The sequence below is a fragment of the Panthera pardus genome, unplaced genomic scaffold (genome assembly GCF_024362965.1).
Source record: "Panthera pardus isolate Hobbes unplaced genomic scaffold, ASM2436296v1 HiC_scaffold_13, whole genome shotgun sequence".
Classification (NCBI taxonomy): Eukaryota; Metazoa; Chordata; class Mammalia; order Carnivora; family Felidae; genus Panthera; species Panthera pardus.
Genome location: NW_026526688.1, coordinates 100,792,235 through 100,813,507, shown reverse-complemented (window position 1 = coordinate 100,813,507; position 21,273 = coordinate 100,792,235). Strand labels below are relative to the sequence as shown.

General features: G+C 40.2%; 1 protein-coding gene across 2 annotated transcripts; it reads left to right on the top strand.

Moving 5' to 3' along the window:
- Positions 1 to 3,540: 3,540 nt before the first annotated feature.
- SPRY1 (sprouty RTK signaling antagonist 1) lies at positions 3,541 to 8,694 on the top strand. 2 transcript variants are annotated; one of them, XM_019419108.2, is made up of 2 exons: positions 3,541 to 3,653; positions 6,473 to 8,694. In XM_019419108.2, exon 2 carries the CDS (start codon positions 6,528 to 6,530, stop codon positions 7,485 to 7,487), a length of 960 nt encoding a protein of 319 aa, XP_019274653.1. In that variant the 5' UTR covers positions 3,541 to 3,653; positions 6,473 to 6,527; the 3' UTR covers positions 7,488 to 8,694. The 2 variants fall into 2 exon arrangements, with proteins under 2 accessions (XP_019274653.1, XP_019274660.1); XM_019419115.2 differs by lacking the exon at positions 3,541 to 3,653 and adding an exon at positions 4,414 to 4,683.
- The last annotated feature ends 12,579 nt before the right edge of the window (positions 8,695 to 21,273 follow it).

Below are 21,273 nucleotides of genomic sequence, written 5' to 3'. Positions count from 1 at the left end.
TGTATTTATTTGTAATGTAATAGAGAAAAACATACTGATGTATTTTATTGATAAATGATGTAAAGGGTCATTGGTCAACCTGTGCAGCCTAATATTTGATTTCTAAATAGAACATGACCCATGATGATACTGTTACAGTTAAAATTTCATGGATTTAACTTATTATTGTAATTCAAAAATACTTAAATCTCATGCAAATTGTAATTTAATACATCTGTTGTTGAGTTTGAAGCTTATTTGTAACAGAAATCTTTCAAATATATTTTCATAGGATTTATGGAAGTAGAATGTTCAGTGCTCCCTCTCCTGGTTTTATCATATTGGTGAACTGACCTCTCATCCTAAAATTGTGGTAATAGCTGAGAAGACAATTTTGAAGATCCTAACAGAATACTCTGATATGATTCTATTTCTGATTTGACTATTCCAAGACCATTCATAATGGTCAAGAAACCTATCCATCATTGGTTAAAGTTCATTACATCCCAAAGTATGAAATCTAAGAAAAAAAACAGAAAGTATGTACAATAATGTTGGTTTTATCTTTTTTAAAAGCCCATTTTAATACCATTTATATTGAGTGAATATGTAGCTTTTTGGCTTCATTCTTGTTCTATACTATTGTCTAGTGATGCTTCCTTCCTTCTTGTTGATGGTCTTAGCAATGCCCTAGGTTCCAAAGCGGTTAATTCCAAATACAACTTCTAATTTAAGTGCTCAAACATTTGAAAGTCTAGAAAAAAACAGCTTCAACAGAATCACTTGTTATTGTAAAGGAGCTTAAGAACTGAAAATTTCCATATCCAAATTTATACATGTTCTAGATTTTGAGGTTTGTTTTGTTTGCTTTATTTTGTCAGAGACTTTAAGCTACTTCTGATATCTAGTACCTGGAAAAAGTACTTCCTCTCCACTTACTATATGTTTTTGGTTTTTAGGTATCTTTTAAGAGTCTCTGTGGAATTTTAAATTTCACATATAGTTATCCTCGCTGAAGCATAAAGTACACAATTTTGATAATAAAGGTCTAAAATCCCATAGGTTGTAAGAAACAAAGCGAGTTTCCTACTGATTAAAATATCTTTTTTTCCCAGTAACAAAACATGTATCATTAAGAATTATAAAACTTCCTGGTAATCTATTTTAATTGATTTCCAATTAACTGATTTTTAAAAATAAATTAGTTGGTTCTGGATGGGGTTTTTTTTTTTGTGTGTGCAAAATGATACAAATTAATTACAAAATTGAAGAAAGTTGGGGTTTTTAATTTGAGTTTTAGGAAATCATATCCCAAACCAAGACAGAGCACTTGTTATAAAATCTACAGCAGGAAATTTCACCTTTATGAGGTAATGTTATATACGTTTGCAGTAAGTAGTGCTACCTTCTGAACCTTCAGATTGCACATATTGTGAATTTTGCTTCAAATACGAACTGTAATGTTATATTATCATCTTTTACATATCAATATACGTTTTCTCTCTAGCTGATCAGAAGTGATGGCTTGGCATACAACTTTTTAATCTTCTTTTATTCAAAAGTATTTTTTAATTCAACCTTAAAAGTTGTGTTCACCAATACTTTCACAGAGATTGATAACTCAACTTAAAGGATTCTTCTGTGACAAACTGCATTTGTAGGAATTTTAGAGGTAATCTCAAAGTTTCAGAGGATGTTTATCACAGAGAGTACAGGGCAACATTTCCAAGTTGGTACACATAAACGAAAGAGAAAACGACTGTTGGAGAAATCCTGTTCCAGGTTTTCAGGCAGCCCGCGTGATTGACACATGATATCACTGGAGGCGTGTCCTGGAGTGGAGGTGGAGGTGGAGGCGAGCTGCTGAAATTCTGCGGAGCCGGAGTGGGATTGCTCTGTAAGGCACGCAGTGGTTTGCAGAGTGATAGCAGCAGACCGAGCTCCTTACCCTGGATAAGGAACTGCTACAGTCGCTGTAAATGTGCCTGAAAAGCAATTTCCAATCTTTGCGTTAGGTAAGAACTGTTTCCTTCCTTTCATTCCGTAGATATTTTAGGAAAGATTAGGTGAGAAATGTTGGCTTTTACAAGGACTTGAACATTTCTTTGAACTCGCTTTGGATGTAAGATTACTGGTTGCATTTCAAATTACCAGTAGTATTCCCACTGCTAAAACTAATGCTCTTAAATGCTACTGGTAAGAGAAAAAACAGGGTCCCTTTCTTTTTTTTTTTTTTTTTTCCTTATCCGAAGGGTAACAAGTTTAAAGTCTGAAACGGTCGGTTGTGTGAAAAACAGAGTGGTTAATGCCGAAGAGGGTCTGGCACTCGGTGTGTGGACCAAATACATGTTTGTTTAGGCATTGTTGGCGACCGAACCCCGAGCGAAGCAATTGTTTAAAACCTGAATTTCCCGTCTCTGTGTATTGATTTCCAATGCGCAGAGGCGTTGCTTGAAAGTTGTTTGAACTCCTAGGCATTCCAAGGGGCAAAAGCACTTCGGCAAAACGTGCAAGACTGCATGTTACTTTGGTTCGCTGCTGACACGCCGACTGTGCGCCGGCCTGTCAATCACTGGAAGCAGCAACAGCCAGCACATGGCAGCGGGCTGCGGGCGGCGGGCGAGCTGGCGAGCGGCCCACCCCGCTCTACTCTCCGCCCGGGCGGCTGAGCGCGCTACGCGTCCAAGTGCCTAGAAAGAAAAGGAAATTAATGTTTTGTTTTGTTTTATTTTCCCATCGATAATCCTCTGTAGCAGGCATTTCGGCCGTGGAACAGGAGGGTCGGAGGACTGGGAGTGAGCGCTGCCCCGGAGAGGCTGACCTGCCAGGACCGGAGTTCCGGGGGACGCTGTGCCCCCCACTTGCCCAGCGTGCAGGACCGGTTAAGTGCCTCGACCTGCGCGGGGGCCAAGAAACGACGCCCCGCCTCTTCCCTTGAGAAGAACCCCCCCAGCCTCAGTCCTTCCACCGCTACCCCTAAAAAAGCGGGTAAAAAAAAAAAAAAAAAAAAAAATCCCACCCACCCCCGCCCGGGGAAGCGGCAGCCTCCGCCTCGCAGGCGTGCGCTCCCGGCCTCCGCCGGGGCCTGCGCGGTTCCGTGACCCGCCCGCAGACGCCGGTTCGAGCCCCGTCCCGGGCGCCGCAAAGTCTCGAACGTCCGTGACGTGGATTTTCAGTCGTGAGGGGGCCGCCACTCCTTCCTTTCGCGCGAGGAGCGTTCGGAACCGGAGAAGAACTCACGCGGAGCACGGCGTGCCAGCCTGTGGGCCCGTCACGAACTCTTCTCTCTACCGCTCCCCAGCTCGCTTTTCTGGGAGACTCGAGGGCCCCCCAGAAGGGATTTTTTTTTTTTCTGGTTCGTGGAAGGGGGCTGCAAGAGAAAAGCCCCAGAGGTGGATGTTACTGAGCTGCGCGGCGAACGCGAGCTGTGAGAGGTCTGCTGCGCCGGGCCGCGCGCGGAGACTCCGGAGAATTGTCCTCCGCAGCCGGAAGGGGGCCGCGGGGAGCGCTCCTGCCCGGTGGGGGCGGGGGAGGCCGCGGGCGGACTCGCCGCAGCAGGGGCAATGCCTCCTCGTCCTCCCCGCCGCGGTTGATGCGGCGTGAGCACGCTGCCGCCCACACCGGGACCTGGGCCGGGTCGCACGGCTTGGTCCCCAGCTACCGCTTCGACCTAGGTGAGTGTCCGGCGGCCGCTCTCGGCCGGCGGGGGCGGGGGGGGCGCGCGCACCCGGCTGGCTCTGCGCGGCAGGTGCGGGCTCCGGGGCTCGGAGAGGGAGAGGGGGAGGGGAAGTGGAGGGGCGACCCCAGCGCGCGGCGCCGCCCCTCCGGCCGCCTCTCTCCCGGGGCGCTCGGGGCTGGGGAATCTGGTGGGCGACCTGCGGCCGCGGCCGAGGACGGTGAGGCAGGGTCTCCCATCCCCAGTTTCCTGCAGTGCTGGCGCGGTGGCCGGGGTTGTCCTCTTGAAGGAGCCCTCCACGCGAAAGATGGATTCTGGGAGGCTTTTGGGGTGTTCCCCGGAGGACTCTGAGGAACTTTATGACTTGTGCCAACGGCGGGCTTTCTGTGAAGGAGTTTCCTCAGACCGGGGGCCGGGAAAGGGCGTGTGTGTGCGCGCGCGCGCGGGCGCGCGTTTAGGGAGGCAAACCTCGGAATTCGCGGGTAACCCCCTGGACGGAATTAGTCTGCGCCAAAGCGAGCTTCGACTTTATTCTTGTTTTGAGAGCGGTGGAACGGCGAGGGGAGGGGAGAGGGCGCTGCCACTTTAAAAATGGGAAGTCCGCCCTCCTGAGGTAATGGTAACCTCAGCCTCCTCCCCCTCCTCCTGCCCAAAGAGAGGGAGAGAGAGAAAACTTGTTTTCATTCATAACTTTTTCCTTTTCCTTCCTCTCCGTCAACTATTTATTCACCGCTTCTCCCAGCTCGGATTGCAGAGGGCGCAGCTCCACCGTCGTAACTTGCAGTGTGGGGACGCTTCTCTGCTGCCCCTGCCCCCGGCTCATTTCTTCCCGGCTCTTTAGGAATCCGGCTTTTCCTTTAAAGTGTAGACAGATCTTTATTTCTGACTCTCCATGCCTTGGGCTTGCTTTTGGCGCCTGCATTAGCTCTCAAGGCTCTCCACGATCTGTAAGAAATCTTGGCGAGATACGCAAAAATGGGTCGGAAATCCACGGTGATCCTTAGGATGTGATGGGACTGTACGAAAAGGTATTGGACTTGGAGTCCTGTTTCGGTGGGGAAGACAGGTTGCCGAGAGCGTGCGAGCGTGTTTGGGGCTGGATCCGAGAACTGTCAGTGCTTGAAAAGGGGCTTTGCTTCAGATCAGAGGTGGCTAATTTTCTTTTTATCTGCTAATCTGATTTACCAGGCAGCCTGAACTTCGTTACGACCGTCATTTAAAACGCAGATGAAACATGTGCCTGGTGTTTTTACTACACTCTTCAAATCCTGCACGCCTTTTTCTTAACTGTGGGATCTGACTTAGGACTTGGAGATACTCTGCTTTTAAAGCACTGGGTGAAGAGTTCTTTGCAAGGAGGAATGATCTTGTGTGTGCAGAGTATCGAAGGGGTATTTGAACAGTCCTTAAGGATTCCAGGACTAAACCAGGCAGATCATGAATGTGTTTCTTCTGTTGTACAGAGAAAGGCAGAGTAAAGGAGCCACTTGGGAGATCTTCGTTGGGAGAATGAGGGAGGGCAACTCCAAGAAGTTAACATAGAAGACATAGTCTATAGACAATCGGTTTAGTTAACAGAATGAAATGGACTTCTGTCTGCCTTATTCCTTCAGCTGGTGTTTTGGCTCGAGGTGGCAGTTGAGAATGGGCATTTTTTTCTTTTCATTCTTGACTCGGAAGGGATCTGTAGACTTTAGAAGGAATTTGTGTGATTCCATTGATTGAAATTGGAAATGTTCTTACGTTTGGTGGTTTTTCGGTGTGTGTGAAGAATGCGTTATAAATTAGAAATAACTTACTATTAGTGCGGAAATACAAATGCTTACTTTTATCAGGATATTACTGTACTTATCTTATTTCAAGAAGCACATTGATTCAGAGTTGGCAGTGCTCTTGAGAATCAAGATCTGTCATGTAAATACAGATTTTTAAATTAGAGGAAATGTGGTAATTAAAATGGCCCAGATTTCTCCATACTGCCTTAAAGGCCTAATACTTATTTGTACATGAAAGTTGTCTTGTTATGTGAGTGACCCCTTAATTTAAACTTTAAAAAAATCCTTTCATGATTTCAGATGAGAATGCTTTTTAACATCACAGCATTGAGTTTTGTGTGTGTGTTGTAGTGGCTGTAAGATACCAAGAGCTGTTGTATTCCTCTATACTCATTTTTACATCTTGTAGATAAATAATGGGTTACCTTTATAATCTTGGTTTCTAAGTAAAATGCCCTCTTACTTTGAGATTCCATTTTAGTTTGATGTCTCTTGGATTTTTTGTAATGCGTGAAGTATACCTTGACTAATTTCTCATTGTTAATCTAGTGCTGATAACAGTAAACAGCAGAAAGGCCATTCGTAATTTTTAGAAAGTGGATGTTTTCCTGTAAGGAAAACACTGATGAACTGATAGGAGCTTTCTTTAGATGAGAGCTGTTCCAGGGCTTATCCTCAATATTCCCTATAAGGGCATACTCCATTTTAATTATTTGTTAGATTGACAAACAGGAGGGCATTACTTCTTGATTCTGCTTTTTAGAAGTTGAAAACAACGTTTCACTTTTATGGCATGGGGTCTCTTGCCTGCATTCTTCATCTGTGATGTGGTCCTCAGCCTCTTAGAATTGGACTCTGGCCAGGACCCCAGCATCATTGTAATCCGCTGATGAAGGAGATCATTACCAGGTGGTTTAGGCAATTTGTGACTTGACAGGATTTCCCCCCCCCCCCCCCCCAAAATGCTTCCTGTCATTTATTCTCTCTCTCTCTCTGTTTTGTTTTTTTATTTTTTATTTTTTCATCTTTGATTTCCTTTTAGGATTTCAGATGCATGCCAGGTTTCCACTGATTGCCAGAATTCGAGATCACTACACATGGATCCCCAAAATCAGCATGGCAGTGGCAGTTCATTAGTTGTGATCCAGCAGCCTACATTGGATAGCCGTCAGAGGTTAGACTATGAGAGAGAAATTCAGCCTGCTGCTATTTTGTCTTTAGACCAGATCAAGGCCATCAGAGGCAGCAATGAATACACAGAAGGGCCATCAGTGGTGAAAAGACCTGCTCCTCGAACAGCACCAAGACAAGAAAAGCATGAAAGGACTCACGAAATCATACCAATTAATGTGAATAACAACTATGAACACAGACCTACAAGCCACCTGGGACATGCAGGACTCTTAAATAATACCCGAGGCCCCATTTTGAGCAGATCGACCAGCACTGGAAGTGCAGCCAGTTCTGGGAGCAACAGCAGTGCCTCTTCAGAGCAGGGACTGTTAGGAAGGTCACCACCAACCAGACCAGTGCCTGGCCATAGGTCTGAAAGGGCAATCCGGACCCAGCCTAAGCAACTGATTGTTGATGACTTGAAGGGTTCCTTGAAAGAGGACCTGACACAGCACAAGTTTATTTGTGAACAGTGTGGGAAGTGCAAGTGTGGAGAATGCACAGCTCCCAGGACCCTGCCATCCTGTTTGGCCTGCAATCGTCAGTGCCTTTGCTCTGCCGAGAGTATGGTGGAATATGGAACCTGCATGTGCTTAGTCAAGGGCATCTTCTACCACTGCTCCAATGACGATGAAGGGGATTCTTATTCGGATAATCCTTGCTCCTGTTCACAGTCCCACTGCTGCTCTAGGTACCTGTGTATGGGAGCCATGTCTCTATTTTTACCTTGCTTACTCTGTTATCCTCCTGCTAAGGGATGCCTGAAGCTTTGCAGGGGGTGTTATGACTGGATCCATCGCCCAGGATGCAGATGTAAGAACTCCAACACTGTCTATTGTAAGCTGGAGAGCTGCCCCTCCAGGGGTCAGGGTAAACCATCATGATTTCTGGAAGTGCGTTGGACCTCCTGAACTTCTAGCTTTCAAGCTGTGGCTGTTAAAAAGATTCTATGACATACTGGTTTTATTTTCTCTACAATTTTCCCACCTTTCTTCCCCTGTTCCTAAGGTTTGACTCATGGATCTTACTCTTCTCTAATGGATGATCTTCAGTAAGAGTGGACTGTGAAACTGCACCTGGCTCCCACTTACGACAAGAGCCTCTGCCATCCACGCAGGAGGGTATTGAGAGCCAGTGGGCTTTTGTGTAGCCGTTTTGTTCTGCAAGCAACTTTTCAAAAAGTTGTTGTATAAATGAACATACCCACACACATACCCAGTCAATCTGCAGTGATTTAGAGCTGTTTTTGATTGGGTACTCTGGGAGCAGGGAAACTGGTTTTTAAAGAAACAACATTTTTATTGCTTAATTAAGCTATGTGTTAAGTTTGTCTCCAGTTAGGGCTGTCTTCATAGCATTGGCCCCTTAAGAAGCATGGGGGGATATATTTTTGTTATAACATAAAAATTTTCGTTTAACCACTGCCCTCTCCTTGCCCCTCAAAGTTCTTTCCCCTCAGTTTTTTTTTTTTTTCCTGAAGATGCCAGGTATTTTTCTTTTCCTATGTAATTTTAGATTTGCTTTACAATATAAATCTTCACATTGGAGATAAATTGGTTGTTTCTTGCTCATCTTTACTCTAGCTTTCATGTTTGTGAAGGACTCAACTACCTTCCTGCCACACCCCACACTTTTTACCAAATTTCTCATCATTGAGGGCACTTGGATAACTGAAGTTGATATTTACAGCTGATCAATCTATAGGTGTCACAGAACTATGCTGCCTAAAGTGATCTTGGCCCTTTAATGGTCCTTTTGGCCCTTTGGTTAGCTAACAGCTGGGTAATTCTAATTTTTTCTGTGTTTTCATTGCCTTAACCACAAATTGTGGTGCTTTTTTGTATATTTTATGTATAAATCACAAAGTTGAATTCTGACTATTTTTAAGACAAAAGTCTGTTAAACTTTTTTATTGTAAAGAATATTTATTATGCGAATCTATTATTTTATGATATTTATTGCAAAAGACTGTTGAAATGTACTCATGTCTGAATATAACAAAATATCAATACGTAACGGAAAGTAAGGTGACACGAAGAAAGTACCTATGTTAACTATAATGCAGAAAATATATTAATTAATGAAACCGTCTCTTGATTTCTTCATTTATTAGCCTGTACTATTATGGTGATTTTTGTCATTTGCTTTGACTCTTTCTTCATGCACACCCATTTTATCTCTTAGGTGAGCTCAGATTTAGATGTTTCCTGGGAAATGCATTAATCAAAATTTTGTGATCCAAATTCTCTTTCAACGGATGCCCTAATGAATCACTTTATAAAGTGAACTTTTTTTTGCAGTTAATATTAACAATCACTCTCTACTTTGACTATTTTGTAAGCAAGAGGTTTTGTGTATATCATAATTTCTTGGAAAATGGAACATATCTGTAATTTATGAAAATGTTTTATTTTCTTGGGTTAGTCAAAAATTAATCTTTATCAGTAAAACTTAAAGAACTTAGTTCTGTATGCATGCTAGGAGTCTCTAGCTCTGTCACTTTAGTAAAACATGCTAGATGTTAGAGTGTACCAAGGGAAATAGCTCACATTATCAAAGAGAGGCTTTAAAAACATTCCTGTCCCTACCTTTTTATTTTAATAAGTGTTTAGTATGGCCTGATCAAATGACATTTTGTCATGTTCTGTGGAATAAGATACCTCAGGGCCTGAAACTTTATATAGACAAAATAAATATTTTTATTTTTTGATCTGCTGAAACCACTCATAGCTAGAATCTTTGATCTGATAAAATTTCGTTTATGTGAATCTTCAAACTCAGTTTTACCCAACTCCCCATGCCTAAGTGCTGTGTCAAACCTGAATAATTCTCTGCATTTCAGAATAAGATGCTGACAAAATTTGAACCTGTGATTTAGGCTACCAAAACTCTTTCTTACCAGCTTTTTTGTTTTGGTCATTATCTTTTAGATGATTTGGCTACTTGTTTTAGTACTTCTTTGTAAACAAGCCTTGATTTTGTTTTAATTGGACAAGGCATAAGTGATAGAAACTTGTTTTAATCCTTTCCCTCAAGCCAGTAAACCTATTAGTTGGCATTGTGACGTTTGATATAATCAAAAATTTTCTCTATGGTCTGAAAACAGGAGCATTTTTAGAAATGAATATTTGTTTTGGAGGCTACTTCGTAATCTATAGTATTTCAAAATGTGAAGTTATTTTCTTTCATACTCAAGTTATGTAATGTTATCAGTGGTCCCTTAGTATTGGGTTTTTGTTTAAGATTGGCTCCTTAATGAAGTATATAAACACAGACTCCCTCAAAATACTGCATAATTTTTTTCTGTTATTATTCAGACTCTTGGTATAATTAGGATCTGGTGTAAGAGCTGTCTGTAGCTATAATACCCAGACTAAGAAGCTGTAGCTTGTATTGAAAGAGGTTTATAGTGTTAATGAGAATGCGGTATGTTTTGGATTTTTAACTTCTGGCTATATGCAGAATACATTAAAATTATAATATTAAGATGGTGGTCTGCTGCTGCTAGGGCTTTATGTGCACTCTTGCATGATTTGGAAGTAGCAGTATGTTAGACTTTCAGACTTCTGACAGGCTTGTTAGATGGCAAAGCATAAACACTTTGATTCAAAACTTCCTCCTTTGTGAAGGTTTACACCTAGAAGAAAAAAATATTAGGGTGTGTCCTTATAAGTGCTTATGAATTCTAGGCTTTCCAACCTAATACTGATCATCATTTTAAAGTGCTAAGTCTTTGAAAGCACCAGCAAAGCTGAAATTTTTTACAGTGCCCACTACTATTTATTTGATACTTCTTTCTTTTTAAATGTTTGTTTATTTATTTTGAGAGAGACTGTGCGTGGGTGGGGGGAGGGGCAGAGAGGGAATCCCAAGCAGGGGCTCGATCCCATGAGCAGTGGGATCATGACACACAGACTGAGCCAGAGCCACCCAGGTGCCCCTATTTGATACTTTAAATGAAAATAACATACCAAATAGATGGGCTAGCTTTCTTTCCTTATTCCATGATTTTGTCCCTTTCCTCAGCTACTACAGCTTGACAGAAATAGTTCCTTTCCAGCATATTTTCTGACTGCCAATTTTTTCATTTCAGAGTTTTATTTAGATAATTGTGAATAAAACCAAAATGGGATTTCTGTAATTGAGTAGTTTCCTGTCAACAGTTTATAACCCAGCAGGAAAATGAAATGTGAAAAGCAGGTATGATTCTTTTTGTGAAGGCCTAAGGTGAAACCTTAAATTATAGTCTGTAATAATGATTATATGGTTTTCAAAATCCAAACCATAGAACATTCCAATTATTACTAAGAAAAGTGAAATGTAAAAAACAATGTTCTTTAAAGTGAAAGGAAGTGAGTTAAAAACTAGTCATGTTTTTACCTTAAAATTGATATTGGAACCAACTCAGAGGATTCAGTTCCAGAAGATTGATTTAAGTTTTGAAATTGCCTCCTTTTCCTAAATCTACTCTCTTTCCCATCTTCAGAATGATGTATTTCATGGCAGTTTTATGTATAGTTGTTTCGTGAAAAAGTACGATCCCTTTTTGAAACATTGAAATAGTAAAACAAAGGACAGAGGGTCTAGACAGTTCTCATCTTAAACCCTACCCTACCTTTTTTTTTTTTTTTTTTTTTAATTCCAAGAGTTTCATGTCTTTAAACATCTGGATAACAAATCTTTAAATCCTTAAATCCTCCTTTTCGCCAGTTGGAGGTTTTGACAATTGGAGGATTTTTTTTCCCCATTATTTCACTGATTTGATATAATAAAAATAGCCAAGTATTTAATAAACAACTTACTGATTCTTCCAATATTCTCTCAGACTATTACCAAGCCATTTTGCTCTATTTATTGAACATTTACCATGTACATTATTCTATATGCAGAATAATTCTAGAGCTAGAAGTAGGTTTGAGTGTATCTTGCTTAATACTTCTCAACCATGTATAAAACCAAATAGGTCACTAGTTAAAAGTTAAAAATTTGTAGGTCTCTTAATAGTTCAGACCTACTATATAAGGAAAATCTCCAGGGGAGTAGCTTTGTATTCTGTATTTTTAAAAACTTCTTGAGTGATTTTATCAGAAAATTTTGGAACTGTTTTTTAGCTTGATGTCTTCATTTTGAGGATGTAGAAACATAAGCCCAGCTTGGAAGATAAACTGTTCATGATATCTAGGGTATAGCCAGGAATCTTATCTGATACAGGACTTTCCTCATTTCTTAGCAGCAAGCCAGTACCTTTATGCTGCACATTAGCTTTTGCCGTTCCATTCTCTACTAGGAAGTTTTTACTTCATTATTAATGTATTTGACTATAATTTAGGAAGTGGAATGTTTTTCAGCATATATTCTTTGCCCTTAGCTATCAGGAATAAGTAGCAAATGACTTCATTACCGTGATTATTTTTTATACGTTAATATTAAAGTTAACAACTTCACTTGAAAACTGAGCATGTGTGCTTCCTCTGGCCAGGTTTATATGGTAATAATATGACAAATTGATTTAATCCATTTGTAAAAGGTAATAGTAACTTGGCATCTAGATTAAAGGATTTATGTGATGTTACTTCGTACCATTGTTCTGTTTGCATTAGGATTATAGTAATCAAAGGCAATTTAAATGTTCTATTTTGCACTATTTAAAAAAATTTTTTTTAATGTTTATTTATTTTGAGAGAGAGAGAGAGAGAGCATGAGCAGGGGAGGAGCAAAGAGAGAGGGAGACACAGAATCTGAAGCAGGCTCCAGGCTCTGAGCTGTCAGCCTAGAGCCTCACACAGGGCTCAAACCCACAAGCGAGATCATGACCTGAGCAAGTCGGGCACTCAACCGACTGAGCCTTCCAGGAGCCCCAATTTTGCACTATTTAAAAAAAAATAATTTTGTTTAAGTTCATTTTGAGAGAGACAGAGTGTGAGCTGGGGAGGGGCAGAGGACGAGAATACCAAGCAGGCTCCGCAAGGTCCATGCAGAGCAGGTTGTGGAGCTCAAACTCATGAAAACATGAGATCATGACCTGAGCCAAAATCAAGAGTCAGATGCTTACCCAACTGAGCCATCCAGGTACCCCTCTATGTTGCACTATTAAAAAGATTGATGTTGTTAGTCAAATCATAGTAGATATGTTAATAATTCTAATTGCAAAACCTACCAGAGAACCTAGGACTTTTTTGAATTGTATATATTTGAGAAAATATACAAGATTCTATCATTCACTAGTAAGCCAAGAGTTAGTTTTGATAAACTAAATCATAATTTTAGTGCTAGGAAGAAACTTAGAGGTTATCTAATCCATCTTTATTTTTTTTTAAGTTCATTTATTTTGTTTTGAGAGAGAGGGTATGCATGTATAAGTGGGGGAGGGACAGAGAGAGAATCCTAGACAGGCTCTGCACTGTCAGTGCAGATGTGGGGCTTGAACTCATGAACCATGAGATCATGATTTGAGCCGAAGTCAGATGCCTAACTGACAGAGCCACCCAGGCACCTAATCCATCTTTAGAGATGAGAAGCCTTATTCAGATGTTAGTTACCTAAAGTCGTGATCTAGTAGCCAAAAACAAAAACTTCGTAGAAAACTACTTACTGTATATGACCATGTGGTAAATGGTTGGAAGGAAGGAGAGGTTGGTTGGAAGGGGAATTTGAACAAAAGTTTCAGGTTAATTTATAAGTTATAAAATTGAACAAATGTGTTAAAGCATAATGGACGAATGTCAGTCCAAGGCAGAGAAATACATGCCAAAAGGAGGGAGTCAGACAAAACTAGCTGAATAGATTTGATGTAAGAAAACAAAGTGGGTGTTAGAAAACTGAGATCCAGTTTGACTGGCTAGCAGTGGTTCTCAAATTTAGCTGTGCTTTAAAATCATCTGAGTAAAAACAACAACAAACAAAACCTGTGTCTAGATTCCATCTCAGGCAAGCTCAGTCAGAATCTCTGGGGGTAAGGCTTTGGCATTTGTTTTTTTTAAAAGCATTGAGATGATTCTAAGGCACGTCCACAGTACAAAACTTCTGAATTCGATTATAGGTATGTGGGGAATTGTGGGAGATTAAAATGGGAGGTATTAATATAAGCAGGCCAATTTAGAAAAAAGAAAGCCAGAGGTATTAAGAGTCATAAGTGGCTTGGAGGTTAGTAGGCATGGAAAAAGGGGTCAATGTGAAAAATAGTACAAATGTTAAATCCATAGTAGGACTTTGCAGTTATTTATAACATGGGTTTGGGATAGAGGAAAGAATTGAAAATGATTCTGAAGCTTTGGACCAAGGTGAATAGGCAAATGGTATTTCTGTTAAAAGAAATCGTTGGTGGGGCACCTGAGTGGCTCTGTCAGTTGAATGTTTGACTCTTGATATCGGCTTAAGTCACAATCCCAGGGTCGTGGGATGGAGTCCCCATAGGGCTCTGTGCTGAGTGTGGACCTTGCTTGGGATTTTCTCTCTCCTGCCCCTTCCTCTCTCTCTCTCTCAAAAAGAAAGGAAGGGAAGAAAGAAAGAAAGAAAGAAAGAAAGAAAGAAAGAAAGAAAGAGAGAAAGAAGGAAGAAAGAAAAAAGGAAAGAAAGGAAAAAAGAAAAGAAAAAAGAAAAAGAAGGGAAGGAAAGAAAGGAAAGGAAAGGAAAGAAAGCAAAGAAAGAGAAGAAAAGGAAAAAAAGAAGTAAAGGAAAGAAAGAAAGTAAAGAAAGGGAAGAAAGAAAAGAAAGAAAAAGAAGGAAAGGAAGGAAAAGAAATGGGTGGAATTAGTTTCGGAGGTATGTGGTGAGGGAAAAGTTATGAGTTATGTTGGGATAAACTTAAAGTGTGAGTGAGTTGCCAGCAGGTTGTTGAATAAAAAGTCTAGAGTTTGGGGTGCTTGGCTGACTCAGTCTGTAAAGCATGCAACTCTTGATCTCTGGGTTGTGAGTTCAAGCCCCACATTGGGCATGGAACCTACGTAAAAAAAAAAAAAAATGTCTAGAGTTTAATAGAAGTGGGTGATGGCCTGTCATCCACTGTCATCCACATGGGGTTGATGGGGAATCTGTAGCATAAATCCCTAAGGAAAGAATGGCTAGAGACAAAACCTGGAGGTACATACCTATATTTAGGGGATGGAGGAAATAAAGCCAACAGTAAGAGGGGTTGTCAAAGAAGGATAGGCACCAAGAGATTGATGTGTTTTAGAATCTAAAGGAGACTTTCAAGATGGAAACTAGTTAATTAGATGTCAAAAGCTGTGGAGAATCCAAACTGAATTTGGTGGGTGGTATCTAGGTGAAATTGTAATCAAAGGATTGCAAGGGATTAAGAAACAAATGGGTGGAAATACAGTAGGTAACGCTTTAAGTCTATTCATTCTAGAAATTTTGAGATGATAAGAAAGTAACTAGAGGCAGGTAACAGCTGAGGAGGATTTTTAGAATAACAAACACCTAAGCCTTTGTAGAAAGAGAGGAAGGGTATTTGAGAGAGCGATGGAGGGAAATAGCTGGAGGAAGAGTGAGCACAAAGGGGTGCTTTAACACTGCAAGAATGGTTGTTCTAGAGTAAAGAATAAAAGAAGAAAGAAAAAGATATAATGGAATTTTAAGAGGGAGAACAAGGAAGGAATTTTGATAAATCAGTAGTGAAGACCATCTGGGACTGAAATTGGTTCTTGAGGGTAGAGGTCTAGAATGGTTAGATATGGGGATGCTGTTGCACAGTCAACAGGACCGATGAGGTGAAGAACATGCACAGAGCTCAGCTCAGATTGAACAGAGACTGTTTTTGTGGCCTTCTAAGCATTTTCATATTTCATCTAGATATTGCTTGCAGCTGGTTAAAGGGGCACTTAAGCCAGAGAATAAGTGGCCAATAAGAAATGGTGAATTTGAAAGAGGTTAGGAATTTTAGGGCAGTAGTTGCTGAAATGACTGACCAGAATAATTGAATGAAATTTCCAATGAGGATGAAATATGGGTTTACAGAGAGCACCTAAACAGGAAAGGTAGACAGCTAAGAACAGAGGTGAATTTTCAAGTCAAAACGTTAGAAGGTAGGCCGTTTTTAATTCCTGAAGAAATCTGGGGTTTCTTTGTGCTGATGAGTAGCTGAGGTAGAGAGGAGATTTTTGAAGCTGAAGAAGAAGAGAAGCAAACAGCCAATGCATTAAAAGAGTTGTTCATTTAGGTATTAAAAGGCCAGAGGTAGAGGTAGTGAGGAAAATTTAGAGGCTGGTGTTTGTGTTTGGAAAGGATGATTTTAGACTGTTTAACTTGCTTTTGGGCTAATGGATTATAAATTAAGTAATTAAGATCTGATAAAAATGTAAGATTTCTTAATAAGGAATGGACTAGTGGACTAGAATTTATTTCAAATTGGATGTCCTCCATTTGTAAGCCAAATTGTTAACAAAATCAGTTATTGAATAAAGAAAGTATCTTCATGAAAATTGATTGACTAGTCAAGTCAGTCGAAATAATACCCAGAGCCAAAAGACCTTTTGCTTTTCACATTCCCTTCTTTAAGCTTTTGTGCACTTCAGAGGCACTTCAGAAAGCAGAGGAATTGGGTCCAAGATCTTAGTGCTGTCAACTTCACAGAATTTGCATGTTGCAGATTTGCAGTAGAAGCTGTGAGTAAATTTGATTCCTCAATGGAAGGACATTTTATTCTTCTGGGCCACCCAGAATCTGCCTTGTACTCCAAATGTAGAGGGGTTTTATCTCCTTGAAGAAGGCTGCTGGTGTCAGAGTTATCTACTGAGTATGTGGAGTTCTAACTGGTTAGTTTGTGGTTTACAGACCTGCTCTTGGAATTACTTATCATTTCTTCTTTGTACCTGTCTTTGTCCGTTCTTTGGCTTTTGCTCTTTAATACCAGGAATACAATTCGATTAGGGAAGATAAAGTAGAATAATGATGAAACCAAAATGTATCAGCTTAACCCCTTGCTATCCAATACCTAGAACAGTGCCTGTTGCAGTAGAGTAGAAGCTTAATAAATATTTGTTGGTTGCCTTGCTAGATTTATTCTTAAAAGCTTCAAATTAAGGAAACGTGTGGCGATTAATAACCAAATTGAATTTTTGTTTCCACAGAGTTTTTGATTGTTTCTATTGTCAATAATATAGGCAGTTTTGAGAGAAAAGAAGAGTTACTTGGCTCTGTCGACCTTTTAATCATTTATCCGACACTAATACGTTAGGTGCTAAGGATCCCAGTCTTTGCCTAGTAATTCATAAGTTTTTAGCAATGTGATTGGTGCTATTATGTCGGTTGATGACTGGGGCTGTGGAAACACTGGGAGGAAGCAGCCACATCTGTCTTTGCAAGTCAGGGAAGTTTTCATAGAAAAGACATAAAAGATGAGTAGTAATTCATCAGGTAGACAGGAGAGAGAAAAGATTTCAGATAAGTGTAAGGCATGTAAGTGGGAATGGAAATGGCATGCTGGGAAAATTGCAAGTAATTTCGTATGTTTGGAATGTAAGGTGCCTGTGGGAAGGATAGGAGCCAGTTATGGAAAGTGAATGTCACGTTAAAGAGTTTGAGCTCTATCCCATGGGTGATAGGGAGTCATGGACAGCACAGATTATAAACAGGAGAGTGACATGACCAGATTAGAGTTTCAGAACAGTTCTTCAGGCAGCACTGTGGAGGATAAACTAGAGTGGAAAGGGGAGACCAGCTAGATGGTTAATATAATGATTGGTATGATTAATGTCATAAGGACAATGGAGATTGAAAGGAAGGGATGGGTTTCAGATAAAGGTTGAGATGAGGGAGGAGGAATCTAGATGACTCAGCACTGGATCCACTTATTTCTGGTAACATAAGGCAAAGAGAACATTTGTATAAATGAAATGTATAAAAAAAACCAAGATTTTCTCCACTGAACATTCTACTAATTGTGTAGATTTAAGAATCTTTTTTCCCCTAGACCACATCTCTCCCAGAACAGTTAATGAGTAATGAAGTAGACTGAATGCAGGAAACAATAAAGCAGAGAATAGAATCAAACGCTATGAAAATCAAACAGCAACTAAATTATTATTTCTTCTACCTCAGCTCCCTAGACAGAGTTCATGATCTATCACTCAGAAAAGTGAATTATTTGAACTTGTTGTCAGAAATACCAAATTCCAGAACTAGAAAATTCAGCAAGCCAACCATGTTCTCCTGATTTTCTGAAAACATTAACCCCTATTTCCTCAGCACTCTGCCTCCTTCTTCCCCTAGGCCTTACGTTTTGAATCACTGACTTTAAAAACAGTGTTTGCAACTTCAGTGTCCTGTTTTTCCTTCTCCCCTGTGTTTTTCTCTGCCTGTTTGTCAAAGTCAAAAATGGTGGTGACAATGGTAGACAAAGGAAGGAGAGTGGTTGGGATGTATTAGGTGATCGGGAATTAAGATTACAGAACAATTTGAAGTCACTCAAAAGCAAACCTGGAATGAACCTTAAAGACTACTTGGTTTTCCCTTCCTTCATTTCAAAGTAAAGAAAGTTGACTTCAGAGAGATAAAATGACTTACTCAAGGATAAATATCTAATAGGAAAGAGAACCAGAAGAATGAGAAGAATATATGAAAAGTACTTTTTTTTAAAATTTTTTAACGTTTTTATTTATTTTTGAGACAGAGAGAGACAGAGCATGAACGGGGAAGGGGCAGAGAGAGAGGGAGACATAGAATCCCAAACGAGCTCCAGGCTCTGAGCCGTCAGCACAGAGCCTGACGCGGGGCTCGAACTCCTGGACCATGAGATCATGACCTGAGCCGAAGTCGGACGCTTAACCCACTGAGCCACCCAGGCGCCCCAGAATATATGAAAAGTACTTTTAAGACACCTGTACTATAGACCTTGTCTCTACTTGAAGACTGGGAGTTTAATACGCAGTTCCTAAATAGAGTTCACCATAACAATCGGGGAGGCAGTAAAATCCAAATTCTTGCAGAAGCTATATAAAATGAAGGACAAAATAATTTCGGGATTATAATTGGTCATTTTTTTCTTTATAGTTTGAAATGCTTTTAAGTGAGAGTATTGGAGTTAAAATTTTTCTACATTTTATAGGTGGTATGTGGCACATGTAGAGACTTGGAAATGCTTTTTTGAGAGGTGATCATTATAAAGCAGAATAACTTGAATTTGAGGGAAACTGGCATTGCTTGATTTCAAGAGTTTAGTAAAAAAAAAGAAAAGTCAAGTATGAAAGCTCACATTTCCTTGCATTCTATGTAGATAATAGGATTTCTTTTCTCCTTGGCAATGAAATATGTACCATGTGGTCCCTTAATTTCTTAATTAAAAATTTTAATTGGAGGGGAGTCTCTTAATCCTTAGGGAAATATGCTTCATATGGATTGTAAAATCTGGCAAATTTTGGAAAGAAGAAAAGCAGGCAGTACTCTTCAAAAAAAAAAAAAAGTGGTCTGCTTGAACTTGCCTTTCTTGAAAAAAAAAAAAAAAACAACAAAACCCAACATTCTTTCATAAAGCATTTTTTTTTCAAAAGTATTTGCCCTTGAGCATTTTTTCCTACTTACCTATGCTTATCTTTCAAAACAAACATTTATTTCTTTCTACTATAGAGTGTGCTGAGGAAGTCCCTTTGAGGTTATGCCCTACAAACATATCCAAGCAGTAACTGTCACCTCCTTCCTATGGCACAACAAATGACTAACTCAACCACAGGCAGCCCCGAGCATACAGCGGTGATTTCACGATGGGGGCCGTTCAGATGTTGCCTATGGGGAACAAAACACACATCTGTATTTTTGTGTGCAAATAAAATTTTGGGTCCCTTTGACCCAATGGAAAATGTGTGTCTGTTGGTGGCTGCCTAGTTGGAATATGATGATTTACACTTGGAAACATTTGTGTCATTTATCATATGATGTTACTGGCCTACAGCATGACTGCATAACAAATAACCATATTAAAAATTAATCTTTTCCAGTTCATCAGACTGTATGTCTTTCTGAAGCCCCAAGTTTTCTCTTTCCCTCTTGCCCTATCCTCTGTTCTTGCAGTCACCCTATGCGTTAACTACAGGATTAAGTGAAAACTCCTGTACTAGGCTTTCATAGATGTGCTGTCAGACCCCCAACCAGCCTGTTCACTCTTCTCTCCTGCTTTTCTGCAACTTAAGTCTTCTATCTAGTGGAATTGGTTCACTCTCTGTCCCTAAAACACACCTTCAAACCTGACCTCAGAGACTGCCTTTACCTTAAACAATTTTTTTTAATATTTATTCATTTTTCGAGAGTGAGGGAGACAGAGTGTGAGCAGGGGAGGGGCAGAGAGAGATTGGAAGACAATCTAAAGCTGGCTCCAGGCTCTGAGCTGTTAGCACACAGCCAGATGCAGGGCTCGAACTCATGAACCATGAGATCATGAGTCAAAATCGGACACTTAACCAACAGAGCTACCCAGGCACCCCAGTCTTTACCTTTTAAATTCTATTCCTTTATAGCTAGGTCTAAATTCTACTTCAACTGAATCATGACAAAATAATCTCTCCCAGAATTTTTTTAGTGACAGCATTGTGTAAACTGCTCATTAATTTTCATGTTTACTTTTTAATGTTGGAGAGGAGGCAAAACTTCACCACTACCCTCTTAAGATCTCTGGCTGGGCCTGAGAATTAAATTGGCATAAGATGGATCAACAGGAGAAAAGCATACAGATTTTTAAATGTACATGGAAGCCCCCTTAGGAAAATGAACACCCAAGGAAGTGGCTAGGCCTAAGTATTTATATACTAGGTTGAACAAAGAGAGACAATTGTGGAAAAGTAACTGAGACATATGGGGAGACTAAAAGAAGTTGAATTATCTTAACAAGGTCCATTTGTATAGATTTCTCTGGTCTCCACTCCCATCCCTGGTGTTAAGAATATTCACTTCCTCCTAGTCCAGGGAAGGCATCTTTCCCAAGGGAGTTTCATCTCCTGCTTTCAGGAAGAAAAAGGGAGATCAGAGCACCCTTTATGCAAGTGCTGTTTTTTAGTGCTTTTAGCTCAAAGTAATACTTATGCTAAAGCAGCATATTTGGGGGTGGCATTTTCTGACACTTAACATTTATGTCTTGTCGCTCCTTTTATATTGCAATTCTTTGAGATTGAGATTATGTTGTAGACCTGTTGGCACTCCAAAGGTGCTTTGCTCATACTAGGCATTCAATAAATACGATTTTTCCTGCATTTTACAATTGAGTATAAAAGCCCATATTTGGATCTCGTTTTTCTGATTAGGGGGGACTATGATAATATACATTCTGATATGATACATTCTGACTTTTTTGTTTGTTTGTTTTTTAGAGAGAGTGCGAGCCTGGGAGGGGAGAAGGGGCAGCAGAAGAGAGAGAATTTTAATCAGAGTCCACACTTAGCGCAGAGCCCTATATAGGGCTCAATCCCATGACCCTGGGATCATGACCTGAGCTAATATTAAGAGTTGGAGCCACCCAGGCACCCCAATATGTAACCTACTTTAAACCATTTTAGTCTTGCATATACTAGTAAATAGAGTTCTAAAAATATTGTGATTATTTGCTATAGAATATTTTTGTAATATCACTGATTATGTTAAAGTTTGCAGAAGAGAATAGTTTTTTAAGAATTGGGGCAGTACAATTTTGGCACTGGAGAAGACAGACATTAGAGGCCGTTGAATCATCTTACCTTTTACCCACTG